The 21,212-nt window shown below is 42.0% G+C and overlaps 1 protein-coding gene across 3 annotated transcripts in view; it reads left to right on the plus strand.

Moving 5' to 3' along the window:
• The window catches only part of LOC140117191 (phospholipid-transporting ATPase IC-like), a 53,302-nt gene that overhangs the window by 22,477 nt on the left and 9,613 nt on the right, over window positions 1-21,212 (plus strand). For all 3 annotated transcript variants that reach the window (XM_072133690.1, XM_072133682.1, XM_072133697.1), the window contains 13 exons: window positions 5,829-6,010; window positions 8,508-8,605; window positions 9,593-9,706; window positions 12,923-13,021; window positions 13,322-13,383; window positions 13,704-13,776; window positions 13,912-13,982; window positions 14,557-14,639; window positions 14,850-15,008; window positions 15,869-15,957; window positions 16,786-16,982; window positions 19,687-19,895; window positions 20,453-20,496. In XM_072133690.1, the coding sequence (XP_071989791.1) occupies window positions 5,836-6,010; window positions 8,508-8,605; window positions 9,593-9,706; window positions 12,923-13,021; window positions 13,322-13,383; window positions 13,704-13,776; window positions 13,912-13,982; window positions 14,557-14,639; window positions 14,850-15,008; window positions 15,869-15,957; window positions 16,786-16,982; window positions 19,687-19,895; window positions 20,453-20,496 (1,473 nt within the window). In that variant the 5' untranslated portion in view covers window positions 5,829-5,835. The remainder of the gene's footprint in view (window positions 1-5,828; window positions 6,011-8,507; window positions 8,606-9,592; window positions 9,707-12,922; window positions 13,022-13,321; window positions 13,384-13,703; window positions 13,777-13,911; window positions 13,983-14,556; window positions 14,640-14,849; window positions 15,009-15,868; window positions 15,958-16,785; window positions 16,983-19,686; window positions 19,896-20,452; window positions 20,497-21,212) is intronic.

A 21,212-nucleotide genomic window follows, 5' to 3' on the forward strand; every position in this document is an offset into this window, starting at 1 on the left:
ACATACATGACATTACTTATCCTGTACTGATCCTGAGTTACATCCTGTATTATACTCCAGAGCTGCACTCACTATTCTGCTGCTGGTGCAGTCACTGTGTACATACATGACATTACTTATCCTGTACTGATCCTGAGTTACATCCTGTATTATACCGCAGAGCTGCACTCACTATTCTGCTGCTGGTGCAGTCACTGTGTACATACATGACATTACTTATCCTGTACTGATCCTGAGTAACATCCTGTATTATACCCCAGAGCTGCACTCACTATTCTGCTGCTGGTGCAGTCACTGTGTACATACATGACATTACTTATCCTGTACTGATCCTGAGTTACATCCTGTATTATACCCCAGAGCTGCACTCACTATTCTGCTGCTGGTGCAGTCACTGTGTACATACATGACATTACTTATCCTGTACTGATCCTGAGTTACATCCTGTATTATACTCCAGAGCTGCACTCACTATTCTGCTGCTGGTGCAGTCACTGTGTACATACATGACATTACTTATCCTGTACTGATCCTGAGTTACATCCTGTATTATACCGCAGAGCTGCACTCACTATTCTGCTGCTGGTGCAGTCACTGTGTACATACATGACATTACTTATCCTGTACTGATCCTGAGTTACATCTTGTATTATACTCCAGAGCTGCACTCACTATTCTGCTGCTGGTGCAGTCACTGTGTACATACATGACATTACTTATCCTGTACTGATCCTGAGTAACATCCTGTATTATACCCCAGAGCTGCACTCACTATTCTGCTGCTGGTGCAGTCACTGTGTACATACATGACATTGCTAACCTGTACTGATCCTGAGTTACATCCTGTATTATACTCCAGAGCTGCACTCACTATTCTGCTGCTGGTGCAGTCACTGTGTACATACATGACATTACTTATCCTGTACTGATCCTGAGTAACATCCTGTATTATACCCCAGAGCTGCACTCACTATTCTGCTGCTGGTGCAGTCACTGTGTACATACATGACATTACTTATCCTGTACTGATCCTGAGTTACATCCTGTATTATACCCCAGAGCTGCACTCACTATTCTGCTGCTGGTGCAGTCACTGTGTACATACATGACATTACTTATCCTGTACTGATCCTGAGTTACATCCTGTATTATACTCCAGAGCTGCACTCACTATTCTGCTGCTGGTGCAGTCACTGTGTACATACATGACATTACTTATCCTGTACTGATCCTGAGTTACATCCTGTATTATACCGCAGAGCTGCACTCACTATTCTGCTGCTGGTGCAGTCACTGTGTACATACATGACATTACTTATCCTGTACTGATCCTGAGTTACATCCTGTATTATACCCCAGAGCTGCACTCACTATTCTGCTGCTGGTGCAGTCACTGTGTACATACATGACATTACTTATCCTGTACTGATCCTGAGTTACATCTTGTATTATACTCCAGAGCTGCACTCACTATTCTGCTGCTGGTGCAGTCACTGTGTACATACATGACATTACTTATCCTGTACTGATCCTGAGTAACATCCTGTATTATACCCCAGAGCTGCACTCACTATTCTGCTGCTGGTGCAGTCACTGTGTACATACATGACATTGCTAACCTGTACTGATCCTGAGTTACATCCTGTATTATACTCCAGAGCTGCACTCACTATTCTGCTGCTGGTGCAGTCACTGTGTACATACATGGCATTACTTATCCTGTACTCATCCTGAGTTACATCCTGTATTATACTCCAGAGCTGCACTCACTATTCTGCTGCTGGGTCAGTCACTGTGTACATACATGAGATTACCTAGTAATATGCTACATAGCCTTGGTAGGAGGTACATATTCATGTTGCATTTTATTTTTTGCATTTATTATATGTTCTTGTTTTTGGGATGTAATATGCAGTAGACTTTCCATGTTTAGGTGTGATACTTTCTATTGAGATTGCAGATAACCCTGGATAATCCATCTTGCGTTGTGCTGCAGGTGTCATGGGATTTGTTCTAGAACCGGTTAGGTCAGTGATGACGCCATCAACAGATCCACATACAAGGCGTCAATCCCCTGATCTAGTAACCTAAAAATAAGATCAATTATATGAACTAAATAATAAACCAAAAGTGAGCCCCGCCCTCCTGTCTGATACTAAAGGGGTTGTCTCATGAGAAGAACCTCCGTGCCTGAGCAGTTTAAAGACTTTTGGACATCGTATGAAAATGAATGTCTATCGGTATGATGGCCGGACACTTAAAGGGGTTGTCTAGAGAAAAATAAAAAATAAAAAGAGAAACTTTTTAAAACTTCCTTCCAAATAGTCTCACTTATTGGGGCACATTTACTTACCCGGAGTTCACAAAAGTGCATTGTCCGTGTATAATGCCCTGTGCCGCTATTCACTAAGATCATGCGCCCGATATCCTGCATGTGTCCCCGCTTCTCCGCTCAGGTCCACCGGAGTTCACCTTCTTCTTCCTGGTGCATGTAAGTGCTTTGTCTTGCAACACAATTTTAAAGTTTAATCACGCACTCAGTCGGATTGTCCCGCGCCCCCCCCCCCCCCCCCCCATTTTTGTTGCATGAAAGCCGGCGCAACTGCGCCAAAATCCGATCGCGTGCGACACAATCCCCAGTTAAATACCTGTCACAGCGGTGCAAATCCTAAAAACGTTGGGAAAACCGACGGAAGTGCGTCTGTGGACCCTTAGTACATAAGCCCCATTGTGTGTGTTGTGAATAATGCTTAAAGGGGTGTTACCACTTTGGCAAGTAAATGTCATTGTTTCTATAATAAAAAGTTATACAATTTCCCAATATACTTTCTGTATCAATTCCTCATGGTTTTCTAGATCTCTGCTTGCTGTCACTCTATAGAAAGCCTCTATGTTTACTTCCAGTGGACAGAAATCTGACCATGGTCACTCTATGACAGTGATGGCAAACCTTTTGGAACCTGAGTGCCCAAACTTCAACCAAAAGCCACTTATTTATTGCAAAGTGCGAGCACAGCAATTTAAGCAGTAATTTATTTCTCCTTGTTCTTTTGACAACTTTCAATCCTTCAGCCTCCTAAGGACACCAACGCAGTTGAAAGGAGGAGAGCAAATTCGTCTATCATTGTAGGAAGATTCTCCAGGAAGATTCTTTGAGTTCTGTCTGGTGAACTTCATGCTGGGGTGATGGTCTGGGTGCCCACACAGAGGGCTCCGAGTGCCGCCTCCGGCACTAGTGCCATAGGTTCACCACCACTGCTCTATGATACTAACGAGCCGTGCACCTGTGTGACCACGGTCAGGTTTCTGTCCACTGGAACACAGCAAGCAGAGATCTAGAAAACCATGAGGAATTGATACAGAAAGTTGGAAAAATGTATAATTTTTCATCATGCAAACAATAAAATTAATTTGCCGAAATGAGAACACCCCTTTAACTTTCTGACATCCGCCGTCGGAGTAGAGTAGACACACTACACCCCCCATGCGTATAACTTTACCCTTAAGTCTATGTGCACCTTTTAAACTTTCAATTGGTGGGATTCCCCCAAGACAAATATAAAGGAACTGGTTGGATAGCAGATACAATTTTTTTAAAAAGTTACTAAAACAGATGGGTAACGTCCATTTGCCAGTTTAACAACCTATTTCTAAGAGGAATAACGGAGGAGCGACACAATATAGACCGTCCAGAATTGTTGCTTCTAGGGTGATAAAACTGTCCGGGGAGGTGACTTGTCCCTTTAATGGTAACCAGAGCCTGAGTGACGGATTCATTGTGTCCGGGACCCATGTGATGTCTTGCCAGTATTGTATTCTGAAAACTTTTGTGTATTTTCTGTTCCATTTTCCCCCTGGTACGTGGCGTACTGAGATTTCAGGTTGCAACTTGATCCACGGAGAATTGTGATGGCGCTGGATTGTCGCTTAGAATACGATGTAATCTCCATTGTGAGGAGCGCGGCTTAAATTACATTTCTTTAAGGCTGGAAATGTCATTGGTGCTTTGACGGCCCCTGAATAGAATTTATTTATTTTTTTGTTTTTTCACTTGAATTTTTTTTGTGCTATAGATAATGGCTGTGAGCGCGGCGGGATGACGGCCTTTGTGTCGCCTGTAAAGTCTTATTATTTTTTCATTTTGCGCAGACAACCTTTTTTAGAAAGTAACCTGGACAATAGATTATAAGATGCGGAAGGTTAATATTTAATCCGTTAAATTATTTACATAAGACTCCGCTCTATTCATCTTCTTAATAGTTTTTTGGAACAATGGCTGGAGAACATGTGTACACTCCATTGTTCTGCTTGGCCTCAGGTTTTTGTTTTTTTTGTTTGAATATTTAAAATAGTTTAAAAAACTAAAAAACTGTTTTGAATATATATATATATATATATATATATATATATATATATATATATATATATATATATATATATATATATATATATATATATATAAAAAATTATATATTACACTGCTACAGAACGATGGATCGGTTGGTCATTACACTCCCGAAGAAAACTCCCACTGCTCTTGTAGCTGATGGAAGTTGAGGAACCAATTCTAAAAGAGATTTGCTGTTGCTGAAGCCAAACAAAGTCCAACAAAATCAAAATAGTTTTACGTAAATGATAAATGGTCAAGTAAAAAATAAATTCTATACACTTTAAAAAAAAAAAATTTCATATGATTTGGTGAAACCAGTCATAAACAGAATGGATACAAATAATTAAGATAAAAAAAAAAAAAAACCCAAAAAAAAATTTCCAATTTTTTTTATTCTTTAAATGAGGTTGGAAAAAAAGAAATGTCTCATTAGACGGGTTTACATTTATTTTTAATATTTTTTATAGTTTTTAATGGTTACATATGTATAAAAAAATACATAAAATATACATTGTTTCCATGTCTTTGTGGATCTATTTTATTTTTATTTTTTCGTACCGTATTTTTCAGACTATAAGGCGCACTAAAAATCCTTTGCTTTTCTCAGAAATCAAAGATGCGCCTTATAGTCCAGTGCGCCTTATATATGAACCGTACTTACAGACAACAGCTGCCTTGTACTGTGCACATGTCTGCCATCTGCTGGTAATTCATCCTTACAATCAGGTGTGCCTTATAATCCGGTGCGCCTTATATGAACCTAGACGTTTTAGCAGGCATTCATTGATGGTGCGCCTTATACTCCGGTGCGCCGGAGTATAGTCCGAAAAATACTAAGTTTAGGACCTTATTAAGTTTAAAATTCATTTTATAGGGTTACTTTTTTTTTGTTTTTTAAAATAATAATCTTTATATAGCGCCATCATATTCTGTAGCCTTACTACTCATAAGGGACATGTACAAATATAATAAGATATTACAGAGTACAAACAGTCATATGGAACAATAGGAGTGTTAAAAACTTCTTGGAGATCTTTAAGTGTTTTTATTGTAATATTTTTGCTATGGTGACATATTGAGATGGCAGATCTGGGGGAGCCAATGTCCCCTTCCTACATAAAACAACGAAGTTCCTTGGATAAGCGTGACTTTTGCATCTAGGGGGTTGAAGGGATAGTCTCGATGTTGCCACCAGTTCTGCGGGCACCGACTCCATAACTGTATAGAGAAAGGCGCCCATAATATGTTCCAGATATGTTCGGTTCCATCTAGTGAAAGCCTCAGACAAAGAAGTTTATTCTGATGTGAGGGGTATGACCTGGATCCACAGAATCTATAGGCAGGAGCATCTACAAGCTGATGGAAAGTAGAATTTTGGAGTAGATCATGTGCACCGAGCCCCTGGAAATGCAGCTAATCCTTATTTTATGTTATTTAGATACATCATGGATACAGACTACGATACAACGTTTGATGAAGACTCGCAGGTGCCAAATGACGATGAAGTTCCATACAGTGACGATGAGACGGACGATGAACTGGAGAGTCCAGACACCCCGGAGCCAAAGCAGAACATTATCAACAAACAGGCAGAACTCAGCCGAGAACAGGTCCCAAAAGGTGAATGTGCCTCATATCACTAAATTCTTTCTCCTGTGCGCTCACAATGGCCGTCAGCTGTCCCCTTTTATTCCGAATCCTGTCATCTTTTCTGCTTTTGCCGAGTGGCATCGCTTCCTGTCTGCCGCCCTCTGGCGAGTGGCATCGCTTCCTGTCTGCCGCCCTCTGGCGAGTGGCATCGCTTCCTGTCTGCCGCCCTCTGTGCAGTGTATTGACCCCACACTGATTTAATTTTAATGAGGACAATGTGTGTCCAGAGGACCTGTCCTCAGAAAACTTTATCTGTTTCTTTCACTGCTTTTTGCTGATGGTCGGGGGTGTCTACATCCAAACAACTTGCTATCAGTTATCATAGGGGTCATTTTATAAAAATGGACAATTCCTTTAAGCGTAACTACTTTCCTAAGAACAGATGGGCCTTCTCTTAGGATTTCCTAGATGGTGGCACCTAATGAGCAGCTATTATTTTCCCTCTGGTCACTGACCGTGTGTGATTATGTGGTTAGTTATGGGATACACGGCTTACACGTGTCGGGCTTTATCTATGTGCTGACAGCCCGCTGCTGAATTATTCACACTGTCATCGCGTTCTACTGTCAGATTGCCCTGATCTGTTCCTTAAATAAGAGGATCACGTCGCACCCTGTACGGGTGATACATGGGCGATCCAGTTAGTGCCAAGACAATGAGAAGATTTACAAATCCTGTATGAGATTTAGTTCAAACTGATACAGTCATAAGAGAATTACACATAGTAGTTGACTTGGTTTGCTCCGGAACGTTGGGGGAGATTTATCAAGCTGGCTAAGAGTAAGAATGCGCTTAGTTGCCTATGGCAACCAATTACAGGTTTTCTTATCCATACGTGAAACTACATCTTACATGGATGGTTCCAGTCTGTCCGGTAGGAGATGTTCTCTTTGCTCTAATTCCAGGCTTATTATTTAGATTTCTAATCTTCCAACTAGTATTCAATTGCACACAATACTTAAAGGAACACTACATGTAAAATTACTGTGTTGTATGTTATACCTAACACACGTCTTAAAGGGAACCTGTCACCCACCAGGAATGCCATTTTTAGCTGCTATCTGGTTCCTATAGTCTATGCTATACTGATTATAATAATGTCTCAGATGATTGAGCATTCAGAATCATTGCAGTACTTTATAAAACTTTTTCACATTAGCTGGTTCTCTGCCAGCAGCATGTGGTGAGTCTGGAGGAAGGGGGTACAGCAGCAGCCTGTGTTTTAGTCTCCTAATCCATTATTCCCCTACTCCACACCATCCCCATCCCCTGCCTACTCATTGCACATGACAGGAAGTGTGTAGGAAGGGGGAGGGAGCTGGATGAGTGTGGAGGAGAGGAGACCGAGACACAGGCTGCAGCTGCCTCCTCCCGTAGGACTTGCTAAACACTGCTGCCAGGTAATGTGAAACAAAGTTGTATGAATTAGTGAAGTAGTGTCAGTATTCAGGATGCTGACAATGGCAATTTACTTGGTGTAGGTTATTGGAACCTTTCACCAGCTGAAAATGACATTCCTGGTGACGGGTGCACTAGATAGGGTTAATAGTCGGTGGTTTTGCATTCTCTATGGTCTGTGATCACTGTCTTAACAGATATTATGAATCTATAGCTGGAGAAAAGGGCCATTCTGTTATGACCTTTAGAACTCCATCAAGTGACTACAGGCCGGTAGTTCTGACACGACACATTATATAGATTTTTGGAAATGTTTTACACAGACAAAATACTCCTTGTCGAGGATTTTGTGGATTTATGTGACTTTCGGTATAAAACTGTGTCAAACTATCAAGAATTTTGCACAAGGCTGTGTGTTTCCTGCCGACTCTATTCAGCTTTCCGGTTTCTGGGTCAACCTGTTGTTATAGAACCTCTTGTAAACCTTGTGAGGAGCTTGTAAATGGAGAAATCCAGAAAAACTTTTTATAGGACTCGTAAATCTTGATTGCCGTCTATACGTCCAATAGCTCTGTCTTTTTATATTCGCTGTTGATCTGGTTTTATCCCTTTTTCATTATTGGGTGATGAACTTGTGATGATACACAGCAGCCAATCTGACCAACATAAAACCTAGGGTGGGAGTGCTGCAACCGGAGGGTAAATTTAGGAAATCCTTTATGGTACTGTACCAGGGCCGGCACCAGCACTGGGCAATTGCCCGGGCCCAAAACTGCTGGGGGGCCCACATAAGGCTGTACATTAGGAATCAAAGGGGGAGAATGAGGTGGACTTGCATAAAATAATCATGAGGGGCTGTTTGGGATGATAAACAGTCTCCTGTTCCCTAAAATGTTCCTTAGTTTAAGTTTCTGAATTTAGAATTTCGCCATATTAGTTCACTGCAAAGGGGCCCCCTGAGGCTCTCTCACTCAGGGGCCTCCTGAAACTTGGAGCCAACCCTGTACTGTGCCCAGTTTGCCCCTAAATGATCCGTTCTGGACACTAATAAAATTTTCTCCATTTTCAGAATGTAACTGGCAGGTGAAAGCCAATGACCGCAATTTCTACAGTCAACCAGAATTCATGAAAAAATCCAATCTTTGTTTTAAGAAGAGCAAGTACTCGGTATGTACAAAACTATGCAAACCCTCGAAGGGAGGCTGTCCACAATGTTGGCCATGCAAAACTGCAGACGGCGTTGGGTCTTGGCCCTGGGGAACTGTGTAATCAAACCTTTGTGTACAATGTTAGCAGCAGCAAATGTGTGAAAAATATGGATTTATATTCCAGGATTGTGGCTTCTCCAACCACTGCTGTGCTCTGTGCTCTGTTTAGACAATGTTTGGTATTGCCCCTGGAGACATGTGAAATCAGACCTCTGTGTGTGTTGTTAGCAGGACTGTGAAGTATGCATTTATATTCCCGTATTGTAGTTTCTGTGAGTGCACTAGGGGGGTGTCCTCACACTGCTGTGCCCTGTGCTTTTCACACAGTGTGTTCTCACACCTCTGTGCTTTCTGCATACAGTGTTCGCTATAGACCCTGCAAAGATGTGTAATCACACCATTTTGTGTGTTGTTAGTAGCAGCAGGACTGTGAAATTTTATATTCCAGGATTGTAGCTTCTCCAAGTGCACTGGGGGCTTTTTTTTCCTCACACTGCTGTGCATTGAGCTGATGCACACCCCTCCCCTTTGCTCTTAGAAGAAGCTGTCACAGGCTCCTGATTGGATATTACAGAAGTCGCTAAGAACAGAAGCGGATTCTTCAGGCACAGAGCTGACGGCACAGCAGTGTGAGGACTTAATTACATCTATTCTCAATTGTTAGTAAATTTTTGTGATGAATAATGAATGCTCCCTCTTAATGGTTACTCTTCTCCCACATAGAATTGGGATACAATAATATTATGGTGTCAACACAATCAAACGCAAATTAGGAGTTCATGGGAGGGAACAGATTTTTTTTTTTTTTGGGGGGGGGGTTGTTATCTTTTAATTTTTAAATACAAGTTTATTAAGTGTTTGTGTGTGTGTGTATAATTTTTAGTTTTTAAATTATATAATTTGGTGTGTATATATGTACAATGTTGAATTTGTTTGTTTCCTTCAGGGAAATGCCATAAAGACCTATAAGTATAACCCCATCACCTTCCTGCCCCTGAACCTGTTTGAGCAATTCAAAAGAGCGGCCAATGCTTACTTCCTCGTCCTCCTCATCCTCCAGGTAATGATGGCTTTACGTCAGCCCTCCTGACACTGGTATTTATTAGTTCACGTGACACATCCGTCATCCGCTGTCATGTAAGGTGATGTTCAAGAGCGAGATCTACACTGAGCACAACCTGCGACACTCCTCATCTTCCTCATTATAATACAATAGCACCGGGTGGCGGCTGCACATTCCCGCTGTGTGATGAGACATTGGGAAATTATGGATTTTTTTTTTGTTTTTCCTGTTGTGACGTGTCACTCGTCATACAGGTGACACCTATAGGATTAGTTGTCACCAGTACACGTCACAACAGGAAAAACAGAAAATATTCCATATATCTCCCAATGTCCTAATTTATGAGGTTTTTTTTTTTTGTTTGTTTTGGTTTTTTTTTGGTTTTATTATAAATCAAGCGGACTAATCCCTATCCCCAGCCTCCTTACACACAGTTTCATTATATAAATTGGAACTAGGTAAAAGGAGCGTGTAAAAATATTTAGATTTTTGAGCACCTATGGAAAAGGACATTGGTGAACTATAGCGGGTGCTGAGAAGGGCGACCAAGGTATATTACAGTATAAGGACGAGATATCAGACTGGATAATATGAGATGACTGTAAAATGTACAGATACATGGACAGGATTATAGACAGTATTGTGTTAAACATTGATACTATGGACATCACTAACACAGGATGATGTCATGGATGATACATGGTACAGGGTCTGGAGGGGCCGGGATGTCTGCAGTGTAATAATATCACATGTTATGGATGATACATGGTACAGGGTCAGGAGGGGCCAGGATGTCTGCAGTGTAATAATATCACATGTTATGGATGATACATGGTACAGGGTCTGGAGGGGCCGGGATGTCTGCAGTGTAATAATATCACATGTTATGGAAGATACATGGTACAGGGTCAGGAGGGGCTGGGATGTCTGCAGTGTAATAATATCACATGTTATGGAAGATACATGGTACAGGGTCAGGAGGGGCAGGGATGTCTGCAGTGTAATAATATCACATGTTATGGATGATACATGGTACAGGGTCAGGAGGGGCCGGGATGTCTGCAGTGTAATAATATCACATGTTATGGATGATACATGGTACAGGGGCAGGAGGGGCCGGGAAGTCTGCAGTGTAATAATCACATGTTATGGATGATACATGGTACAGGGTCAGGAGGGGCCGGGATGTCTGCAGTGTAATAATATCACATGTTATGGATAATACATGGTACAGGGTCAGGAGGGGCTGGGATGTCTGCAGTGTAATAATATCACATGTTATGGATGGTACAGGGTCAGGAGGGGCTGGGATGTCTGCAGTGTAATAATATCAAACGTTATGGATGATACATGGTACAGGGTCAGGAGGGGCAGGGATGCCTGCGGTGTAATAATATCACATGTTATGGATGATACATGGTACAGGGTCAGGAGGGGCCGGAATGTCTGCAGTGTAATAATATCACATGTTATGGATGATACATGGTACAGGGTCAGAAGGGGCCGGGATCTCTGCAGTGTAATAATATCACATGTTATGGATGATACATGGTACAGGGTCAGGAGGGGCTGGGATGTCTGCAGTGTAATAATATCACATGTCATGGATGATACATGGTACAGGGTCTGGAGGGGCCGGGATGTCTGCAGTGTAATAATATCACATGTTATGGAAGATACATGGTACAGGGTCAGGAGGGGCAGGGATGTCTGCAGTGTAATAATATCACATGTTATGGATGATACATGGTACAGGGTCAGGAGGGGCCGGGATGTCTGCAGTGTAATAATATCACATGTTATGGATGATACATGGTACAGGGTCAGGAGGGGCAGGGATGTCTGCAGTGTAATAATATCACATGTTATGGATGATACATGGTACAGGGTCAGGAGGGGCCGGGATGTCTGCAGTGTAATAATATCACATGTTATGGATGATACATGGTACAGGGTCAGGAGGGGCCGGGAAGTCTGCAGTGTAATAATATCACATGTTATGGATGATACATGGTACAGGGTCAGGAGGGGCCGGGATGTCTGCAGTGTAATAATATCACATGTTATGGATGATACATGGTACAGGGTCAGGAGGGGCAGGGATGTCTGCAGTGTAATAATATCACATGTTATGGATGGTACAGGGTCAGGAGGGGCTGGGATGTCTGCAGTGTAATAATATCACATGTTATGGATGATACATGGTACAGGGTCAGGAGGGGCCGGGATCTCTGCAGTGTAATAATATCACATGTTATGGATGATACATGGTACAGGGTCAGGAGGGGCTGGGATCTCTGCAGTGTAATAATATCATATGTTATGGATGATGCATGGTACAGGGTCAGGAGGGGCCGGGATGTCTGCAGTGTAATAATATCGCATGTTATGGATGATACATGGTACAGGGGCAGGAGGGGCCGGGATGTCTGCAGTGTAATAATATCATATGTTATGGATGATACATGATACAGGGTCAGTAGGGGCTGGGATGTCTGCAGTGTAATAATATCAAACGTTATGGATGATACATGGTACAGGGGCAGGAGGGGCCGGGATGTCTGCAGTGTAATAATATCACATGTTATGGATGGTACATGGTACAGGGTCAGGAGGGGCCGGGATGTCTGCAGTGTAATAATATCACATGTTATGGATGATACATGGTACAGGGTCAGGAGGGGCCGGGATGTCTGCAGTGTAATAATATCACATGTTATGGATGATACATGGTACAGGATCAGGAGGGGCGGGGATGTCTGCAGTGTAATAATATCACATGTTATGGATGATACATGGTACAGGGTCAGTAGGGGCCGGGATGTCTGCAGTGTAATAATATCACATGTTATGGATGATACATGGTACAGGGTCAGTAGGGGCCGGGATGTCTGCAGTGTAATAATATCACATGTTATGGATGATACATGGTACAGGGTCAGTAGGGGCCAGGGTTTCTTTCTTTAAAGTAAAAATACCATGTTGTGGGATCTAGATTCTAGGGATGGGATGTTGATCCAGGGATTTATTCTACATGACAGATTTGAGGCAGGGAGAAATTTTCGACTACCTTGGAAAAATTGGCCTCAACTTTTTATAGGGTTCATCACTGCAGGATTCTAGATATAACCTAATAAACCTGTGTCTTTAATAGACCTTTACCATCTACTTTGATATTTAAGCTGACCGTTTTTTTTCCCTCCCCCTCCGCAGACAATTCCCCAAATATCCACTGTCTCCTGGTCAACGACTCTGATCCCTCTGCTGCTTGTGCTGGGAATCACTGCCATCAAAGACCTGGTGGATGACATTGTAAGTCATGGAGCTTTATGTTGCCAGGATGGAATGTCTGAGGTTACAGTCCTGTAGGTGGCGCACAGTTTCTTTCCCCTTCCTGGTGTGATTTAATTTGCATAAACTTTTCCCAGGGGGCATTGTGCCTGTAAAACTGCCTACAACCACTGTGGTTCTCTCTCCACAAGGATGAACGGTTCCTCCATAAAATAATCTAGCAAATTAATAATTAGTTATTCAGTGATGATAACATTAATAAATGTATCACTTGGATACTTAGAATAAATATTGAGGAAATGTTTATTTTTGTTTCCAAAGGCTCGTCATAAAATGGATAATGAGATTAATAACCGCCCTAGTGAAGTCATAGAAGACGGAAGGTAAGCAATCCAATAGGAAAAATTTTAAAGGAGTCCTCCCCTTGTTACTATTCCAGTTGATACATTTCTCTTGGGATTTTCTGCTGCCGTGACGCTTGTAATCTGTGTGCTAACCTGGTCGTATGTGTTAACTTATCCTGCAGCACCCCCACAGGAGAAATGATGCATTACACTGTGATGATTCCTCCTGAGTGGTGGGATATCTTTCTCTCTGGTTTATAGATGTGTGCTTGGAACAAAAAAAAAAAAAAAAGCGTTTTTATTAATTCTGATCAACTGTAAAATCAGTTTTATATAATTTTATTTCATTTTAAATTTAGGTTTAAGAAAACAAAATGGAAAAACATCCACGTGGGGGATGTCATACGAATAAACAAGAACGAGTTTATACCGGTCAGTGTCAAAATGGTCCAAGACCTTTTTTAATTTGCAATTTTTGTTAAAGATTTTATGTTTTAGGTGTTTTTCTTTTTTTATATGATATATTCATTTTGTATGTCTTTTTTTTTTTTTTTTCTCCATTTCCAGGCTGATGTGCTACTACTCTCCAGCTCTGACCCGAACAGTCTGTGTTATGTAGAGACAGCAGAGCTTGACGGGTAAGATCCTAGCGTCAAATAGAGCATTATAATTGCTATGTAAGGTTTCCTTAGGGCGCATTCACAAGATGCGTTGCGTCGCGCTGTGCGTTGCGTTTTTGACGCTTTCCACTGGCTTCAGCCTTGATTACATGCTAATGGTTACATTGCGTTTCCACTGCATCTGCTAAAACGCAATGTAACCTTAGCATGTGAGCAAGGCTGAAGCACAACGCATCGTGTGAATGTGCCCTGCGGAGCTTATTCTCCTCCACACCCACAGCACTCAACCACCACCACTACTACATTACAGAGCCACGTAGGATACTGAGACGTGGTTGGAGGCACAATATGTGACCACCCAGCGTGTCTCTAACCCTAATCCTACATGTCTCTACAGTAAAGCTTTATGGGTTTACAGGAGACCATTGTGATTGTATTGCATTTGAACACCCCCCAACAGATCTATAAAATCGCATTGCTCAGTTACATATGAAGATAAATCGCTGCAGTGTAAAGCAAGGGGGAAGGACAGAACTTTAGCCTGAACCTAGGATTGCACAGCCCCCAAAAATGTTCATTTTTTTCCCCCCAGAGAAACAAACTTAAAGTTTAAGATGTCCCTGGAGGTGACGGACAAGCTCTTGCAGGAGGAGGCGGCACTGGCAGACTTTGATGGTGAGTTCTCATCTTTTGGCTTTATTATACGTGATTTTGACCATGTGATGGAAAGGTCAATTTTGCGCTATATTTCTAACCGCTATGGGGTTCAGTTTCATCCCTGTATACACCACTAGGGTTGGTAGCTACTATCCTGTACAAGCCACTGACGTGACCTGGAGATTGCTCATGGAAGTCTGTGCTAATGGATGTTTTTGTCCTCCTCAGGGTTGGTTATATGCGAGGAGCCTAATAATCGCCTGGACAAGTTTGTTGGGACACTTTGCTGGAGAGGGATGAGTTACCCCCTGGATGCTGACAAAATTCTCCTCCGAGGTTGTACCATCCGTAACACCATGTACTGCCATGGACTTGTACTATTTGCAGGTAAAATTTCCTCTTGGGTCTAGGGACTTTAAAGCTGCTGGGCCCCCAGTCCCCCAATTATAATGTATTGTTAATAGAGACGAGAAGAGGACCTCAACTTTAAGTCCAGCGTCCTGCAGCTCCCCTAAACATGTTGCTTGATGGGCTACAGAGCAGCCAGTCGGGCAGCTTTATGCCCCTATGAACTAGACACACCTGGTCAATCACAGCTCTGCCTAGGTTCTTAGGGCGTAAAGCTGCCTGATGAAGCATCATTTCCAAATTATGGGAGGCTGCCGAACCTAAAGATCTGGTCAGCTCATCTCTAATTGTTAATGGCACTGGTCTAGTCCTATGCGAACCCTTATGGGCTCCTGGACCCGGGTGTGACCCCCCGAAGTCATGCCATTGCCTATTCTTCTTCTTGATACAAAGTCAACTCTAACCTTATTTTTTTTTTTTTCAATTTTTAGAGGAATTTTTATAATGTTCGTTGTTGGGTTATTTTTAATTTACAGGCAGGCCCTGGGTTACATACAAGATAGTTTGTTTTTAAGTCGAATTTGTATGTAAGTCGGAACTGTATATTTTATCATTCTAACCACAGTCAAAAAATTTTTGGTGTCTACGACTATTAGATTTTTAAAAATGTTGAATTGTCATAAGAACCCGGATTAACAATAAATCTATTACAGACACCTGTGATAACTGTTACAGCTGATTATTGTAGCCTAGGCCTAAAGTACAGTAACTTGCCAATTACCAGAGGTCCCTTTGTAACTAGGGGTCGTCTGTAAGTCAGGGGTTCTTAAGTAGGGGACCGTCTGTATTATAAAATATTTAGCTGTAACTATTTTTTTTTTTGTATTTTTTATTTTTAGGTGCCGACACAAAAATTATGAGGAATAGCGGGAAAACACGACTGAAAAGAACAAAAATTGATTATCTGATGAATTACATGGTCTACACGGTAAGCTTAACCTCTAGATAATAAGCAAGGTATTTTTTTTTTATAGTTTTTTCTAAATTAGGCAAAGGCTGTGTGCTACATGAAGTTACCATTGAGTATTTACTCTGTATAGACACTGGGATGATAACAATAGAGGTTGTAGTCACACTGCCCTAGTAGAGCTCCCTCTAGTGGTGACAACCAATAGTTGCCCTTAGAATTCATGAAAATGTCACACAATTCCAAAGGAAATATGTCATTGAAAATATATGCAAGCAAAGTTTGATGAGGCCTATCTGTTAGGCCTCTAAACAGCCATCTTTAAAGCTGCCACATTGGATGAAGGGAAAGTTTTTCCAATGGTAAAACATTAAATAAGACTGGAATTATTTTAGAAATCGATTTGCCACAGTCAGATTTGTTACAAGTTATGAACCACGACTGGGAACGTTGCCTGTGATGCACAGCTATGTGAAGGAACTGGATCCAATTATTATGAAGGGGCATGAGAATCTATGGAGGATCTCTGTGCATGTAACTTTTGAATCACAAGAGATTTTGTAGATCTGATCTGGACAGTCAATTCCCGAGACAATTCTGGTAGTTTTTGATGCTACACGACTACCTTCCCATCTGAAAAACTTTCCTTTGATGCAGTATGGTGGCTTTCAAGATGGTGCCATGTTCTGGACATGGCGGTAGAGTGGTCCCCTCGTCCCCCAATCACAAAATCCTTGCTGGCGTAACGGATATGTCATTTTCATTACTGAACTAAGATGGGACTTTTCACTTGCCCTGTACATACTATTACCTAAACATGTAACGCATAAAATAATGTTTCTCCGTTAGATATTCGTCCTCCTCCTCTTGGCGTCGGCCGGTCTTGCCATCGGACAGACGTTCTGGGATGCACAACTAGGCCAAGCTAATGTGTCGTGGTATCTGTATGATGGGAATGACTACGCCCCATCTTATCGAGGTTTCCTGGCTTTTTGGGGTTACATCATTGTGTTGAATACCATGGTGCCCATTTCTCTTTACGTCAGGTGAGATATTTATTACTATACACGTCCGGCTTCATTAGTCCTTATATAAATATATCTTACTGCACTATACTATTACTATTTTCAAGATGTTTCAGGGAATGGACACAAATGTAGTGGTTTGCCTTATAGGCCCGAAGCCTGAGACTTTAGTACTGAGAGCAGGGGCGCATGAAGCGAGTTGAGCATCTCGCCTCAGGCGGCGCGCCTCCTGCTTGGCGAGGGGGCGGCACCGTGTTCCCAATCTCCGTAGGCCGGTACCGTGTGCCTGACCCCCGCTGCCGCCGGACAGGACGGCGTTGCAGCCCTCTGTCCGAAACCATGCTCCCCACTGGCACTGTGCGCCCGCCCCCGCTGCCGCGGACACCGTGGTTCCGACACTCCACTGCTCTGTCCAGCTCCATGCTTCCGGCTGCTGGACGACACTCCCGCCCCCGCACACCTCTGCTCCCCGCATACCTCCGCTCCCGCCCCCCACACTCCGCCGCTCCCCCCGCTCCCACGGTCCCGGCTCCACTCCACCCTACCGAAGCTCCCGACTCCGCTCCCGCGGTCCCGGCTGCACTCCCCCCAACGAAAGCTCCCGGCTCTGACCCTGCTCCCGCGGTCCCAGCTGCAGTCCCCGCAGCACAAGCTCCCGGTTCCGACCCTGCTCCCACGCTCCCGGCTCTCAAACCCCCCCCCCCCCAAACCCTCGCTGCTGGCTCGCGGCTCCGACCCCCCCCTCCTCCGCTCCCGCAGTCCCGACTCTACCCCTTCCCCCCCAACCCTCGCTCCCGGCCTGAAACTGCCCGCCACCGCCACAGGACAAGGCAGCACTTACAAAGACCCCAAGACCGTAAAAGAAAGGTAATGGTATTTTATCTTTGCATATATATATATGTGTGTATATGCTTGTGTGAATATGCGTGTGTATATATGAATATGTGTGTCTGTGTGTGTATGTATATATATGTATATGCTGTAACTACTGTTTGTATGTGTGTATATATGCTGTATTTGTAATATTTATCAGGACTTCTATTTTGTACTACATGGAGATATGCTGTATGCATTTTATAGTACATGACGGTATCCTGTATCTATCTCATTCTACATGGTGGCAGGCTGTATGAATTTTATTCTACATGGTGGTACAGTGTATGCAGTTTATTCTACATGGCGTCATGCTGTATGCATTTTATACTACATGGCGGTACACTGTATCTATTCTATACTTAATGGCGGCACGCTGTATCTATCTTATACTATATGGCAGTATGCTGTAAGCATTTTATACTACATGGCGGTACGCTGTATGCATTTTATACTACATGGCGGTACACTGTATGCATTTTATACTACATGGCAGTACGCTGTATGCATTTTATACTACATGGCGGTACGCTGTATGCATTTTATACTACATGGTGGTACGCTGTGTGCATTTTATACTGCATGGCAGTACGATATGCTTTATCTATCTTATACTATATGGTGGCACACTGTAGGCATTTTGCATTTTTACACCAAATCAATATGATGGATCTGGTCCTGACATTCCCTGATATATTACATATATATGGGGGGGGGCGCGTCTCTCTATGGCTCGCCTCAGGCAGCAGACAGGCTTGGTACACCCCTGACTGAGAGACACTGCTGACAACACAACAACCCCTCAGATCTATATCAGCTGTGTGGATCCGAATACAAGGTCTCTCCACTAGTTATGTAATATTCAGGCTTGGTATCATATAGATATGGATGAAGATATTGGTCTGAATTCACACAGGGTCTGCCTGACTACACAAATCCTGACACCAGGATGAAACCTCCATCCATCAGCTACACAAGGTTTAATAATAAGCTCCAAAGATATTTATGACCAGGAACTAACATGTCACCCTGATAAATATATTGCGTTACTTCAAAGATTTTACTAATTCCATAGTAGGATGAAGTAATTCATCCTTATGGGTTTCCATAATCCACTAACTTTTACACAGAAATTGTTTTGTTGTCAGAATCTCGCAGTAGTGACGTCTCTGGTTTGGGCCTTTAAAATCAGAATCAATCTAAGGTAAAACGGTTCTTGTTCTATGGAAACCAATCAGAGCTGAGATTTCATTTTATATACTGCTGTGGGAAAATGAAAGCTGAGCTCTGATTGGCTGCCATGGGTAACTAGAACAGTTCTGCTCTAAGAGACTTGTGATAAATCTCCCCCTTTAGATCCTTTAGATCCATCTGTTATGTATGTGTCTACAGAACTAATCGATTTTTTTTAGACAAGTAAAATACCGTACTGATTTAGCATTGCCTTTGTTGCTGCTGCACCTTCCTACATGTTGATGCTGGATAATAATAATGAATAATAAATACAAAAAATAAATATGAATAATTAAATACGAAAATAAATAAAAAATTAATTATATATTTTATTTGTATGTATTTTATTTATGTTTGTATTTTATAATTATTACTATTGTTGTTATTATTATTATTATTATTATTATTATTATTATTATTATTATTATTATTATTTAAATGGTATATACTATATAATAGTCAAAATATTAGAATAACACACATTTTAATTTTAAAATTACAATTTTTCTACTACCTTCTTGTTTTTAATTGTGTTGCTTTATTGTCTTGGGTTTCAAAAAAAGTTTTTTGTTCAGCTACATAGTTTACTTGAACTAAATGATCAAATTATTCTGTCTAGTGTGGAGGTGATCCGTCTGGGACAGAGTTACTTCATAAACTGGGACCTGCAGATGTACCATTGTGAGAAGGATACACCGGCCAAAGCCAGAACCACCACCCTGAATGAGCAACTGGGACAAATCCAGTACATCTTCTCCGACAAAACTGGGACATTGACCCAGAATATCATGACCTTCAAGAAATGCACAATCAATGGAGAAACCTACGGTGTGTTCCTTTAATTCCCAATACAGTAAGGAAACCAGAACATACATAGAGTACCTTCGTGTAGGTAGTCTTGCTTTTGATCTAGTCTACATTTTGTTTTTGGGTCCAGGCCCCGGTTCACACTTCCGTCACTCAAACTATAACAACGGAGGTCAGAGAGATCCATTTCAGTTTTCAATGATTACAATGATTTCTTAATGCCTTCCATTAGAGTCCATTTGCACCAATTCTATTATCCTTGGGGGAGGAGGGGGGGGGGGAATGGCGGTAGAGATCCTATCCTGGCTTCTGCTGAAATAATGGAGGTGCTAACAGAAGTTATTTGGTAGCCATTACAAGTCCACTAAAACCAATGGACACATTAATGGATCCGTTCAACTTCTATTATTATCGTTTCAGTGACGGGGGATCGTAACGGAGGTCCGAATGTAGGTGCAAACTTGGCCTAGGATGTAGCTAATTTGGAGCTAATATTAAGTCATCGATAGTTACAGCCCTTTTAATAGAACATGAGCTCTAACGTATAATGGGAATAACACTTTTCTAACTGGTTTTAGGTGAACAAAGACAAGAAGCTGGAAACAAGTCCACATATTGTGAGGTAAGTCATCCAGTAAGTCACATTACTGCAAGCTCCTGTCTAGGCTCAAATGATTGATAATGGGTAGCAATGGGTTGTATTATGGGGGACTCATCAGAAGACACAATTTTGGTTTTATTCTAGGCTAGTATAGTGAACATACTTTGTGCACCCTTTTATTTTCCTTGTGCCTATGTGACCTATTTTTGGCTGTCCTACAATGGCCATTCATTTTCATCTTGGAAACTGTCAGTAAGTCACAGATACACCCCTAAACTACCCTGGACCAATAAGGTAAGGATGGGGGTGTGTCTATGACCACTTCTGCAGCCATTTTGGGACAGACCAGATTGAGGACAGAAAACGTCAGCAAGGGATGAAAGGGAGTAGTAGTTTTGTAGTAGATCACTTTTGATTGGCTCAAAAAAATTTTGGGTGTTAAGAGACTGTTCATGCTATAAATCCTAATGTCGTATCCACTGGGTAACTGAAAAGTATCAAAATTTTGGGGGGCTTCTATGTCTTTGGGTATATTGGCTAATCTGTGTCCTTATGACACTAACTTGGATTATAGAAATTAGGCTTTACTCCCATAGAACGACAAAAAAAAAATATGAACTGGACCAAACAAAACGCATGACTGCAGGATCAGACTACATAGTGTTGGTTTGTAGTCTGTTACTATAGAAATGGAAAGATAACAGTAATTTATGCAAGGCATTCACACATTGCTGGAT

The sequence above is a fragment of the Engystomops pustulosus genome, chromosome 1, assembly GCF_040894005.1.
Source record: "Engystomops pustulosus chromosome 1, aEngPut4.maternal, whole genome shotgun sequence".
NCBI lineage: Eukaryota > Metazoa > Chordata > Amphibia > Anura > Leptodactylidae > Engystomops > Engystomops pustulosus.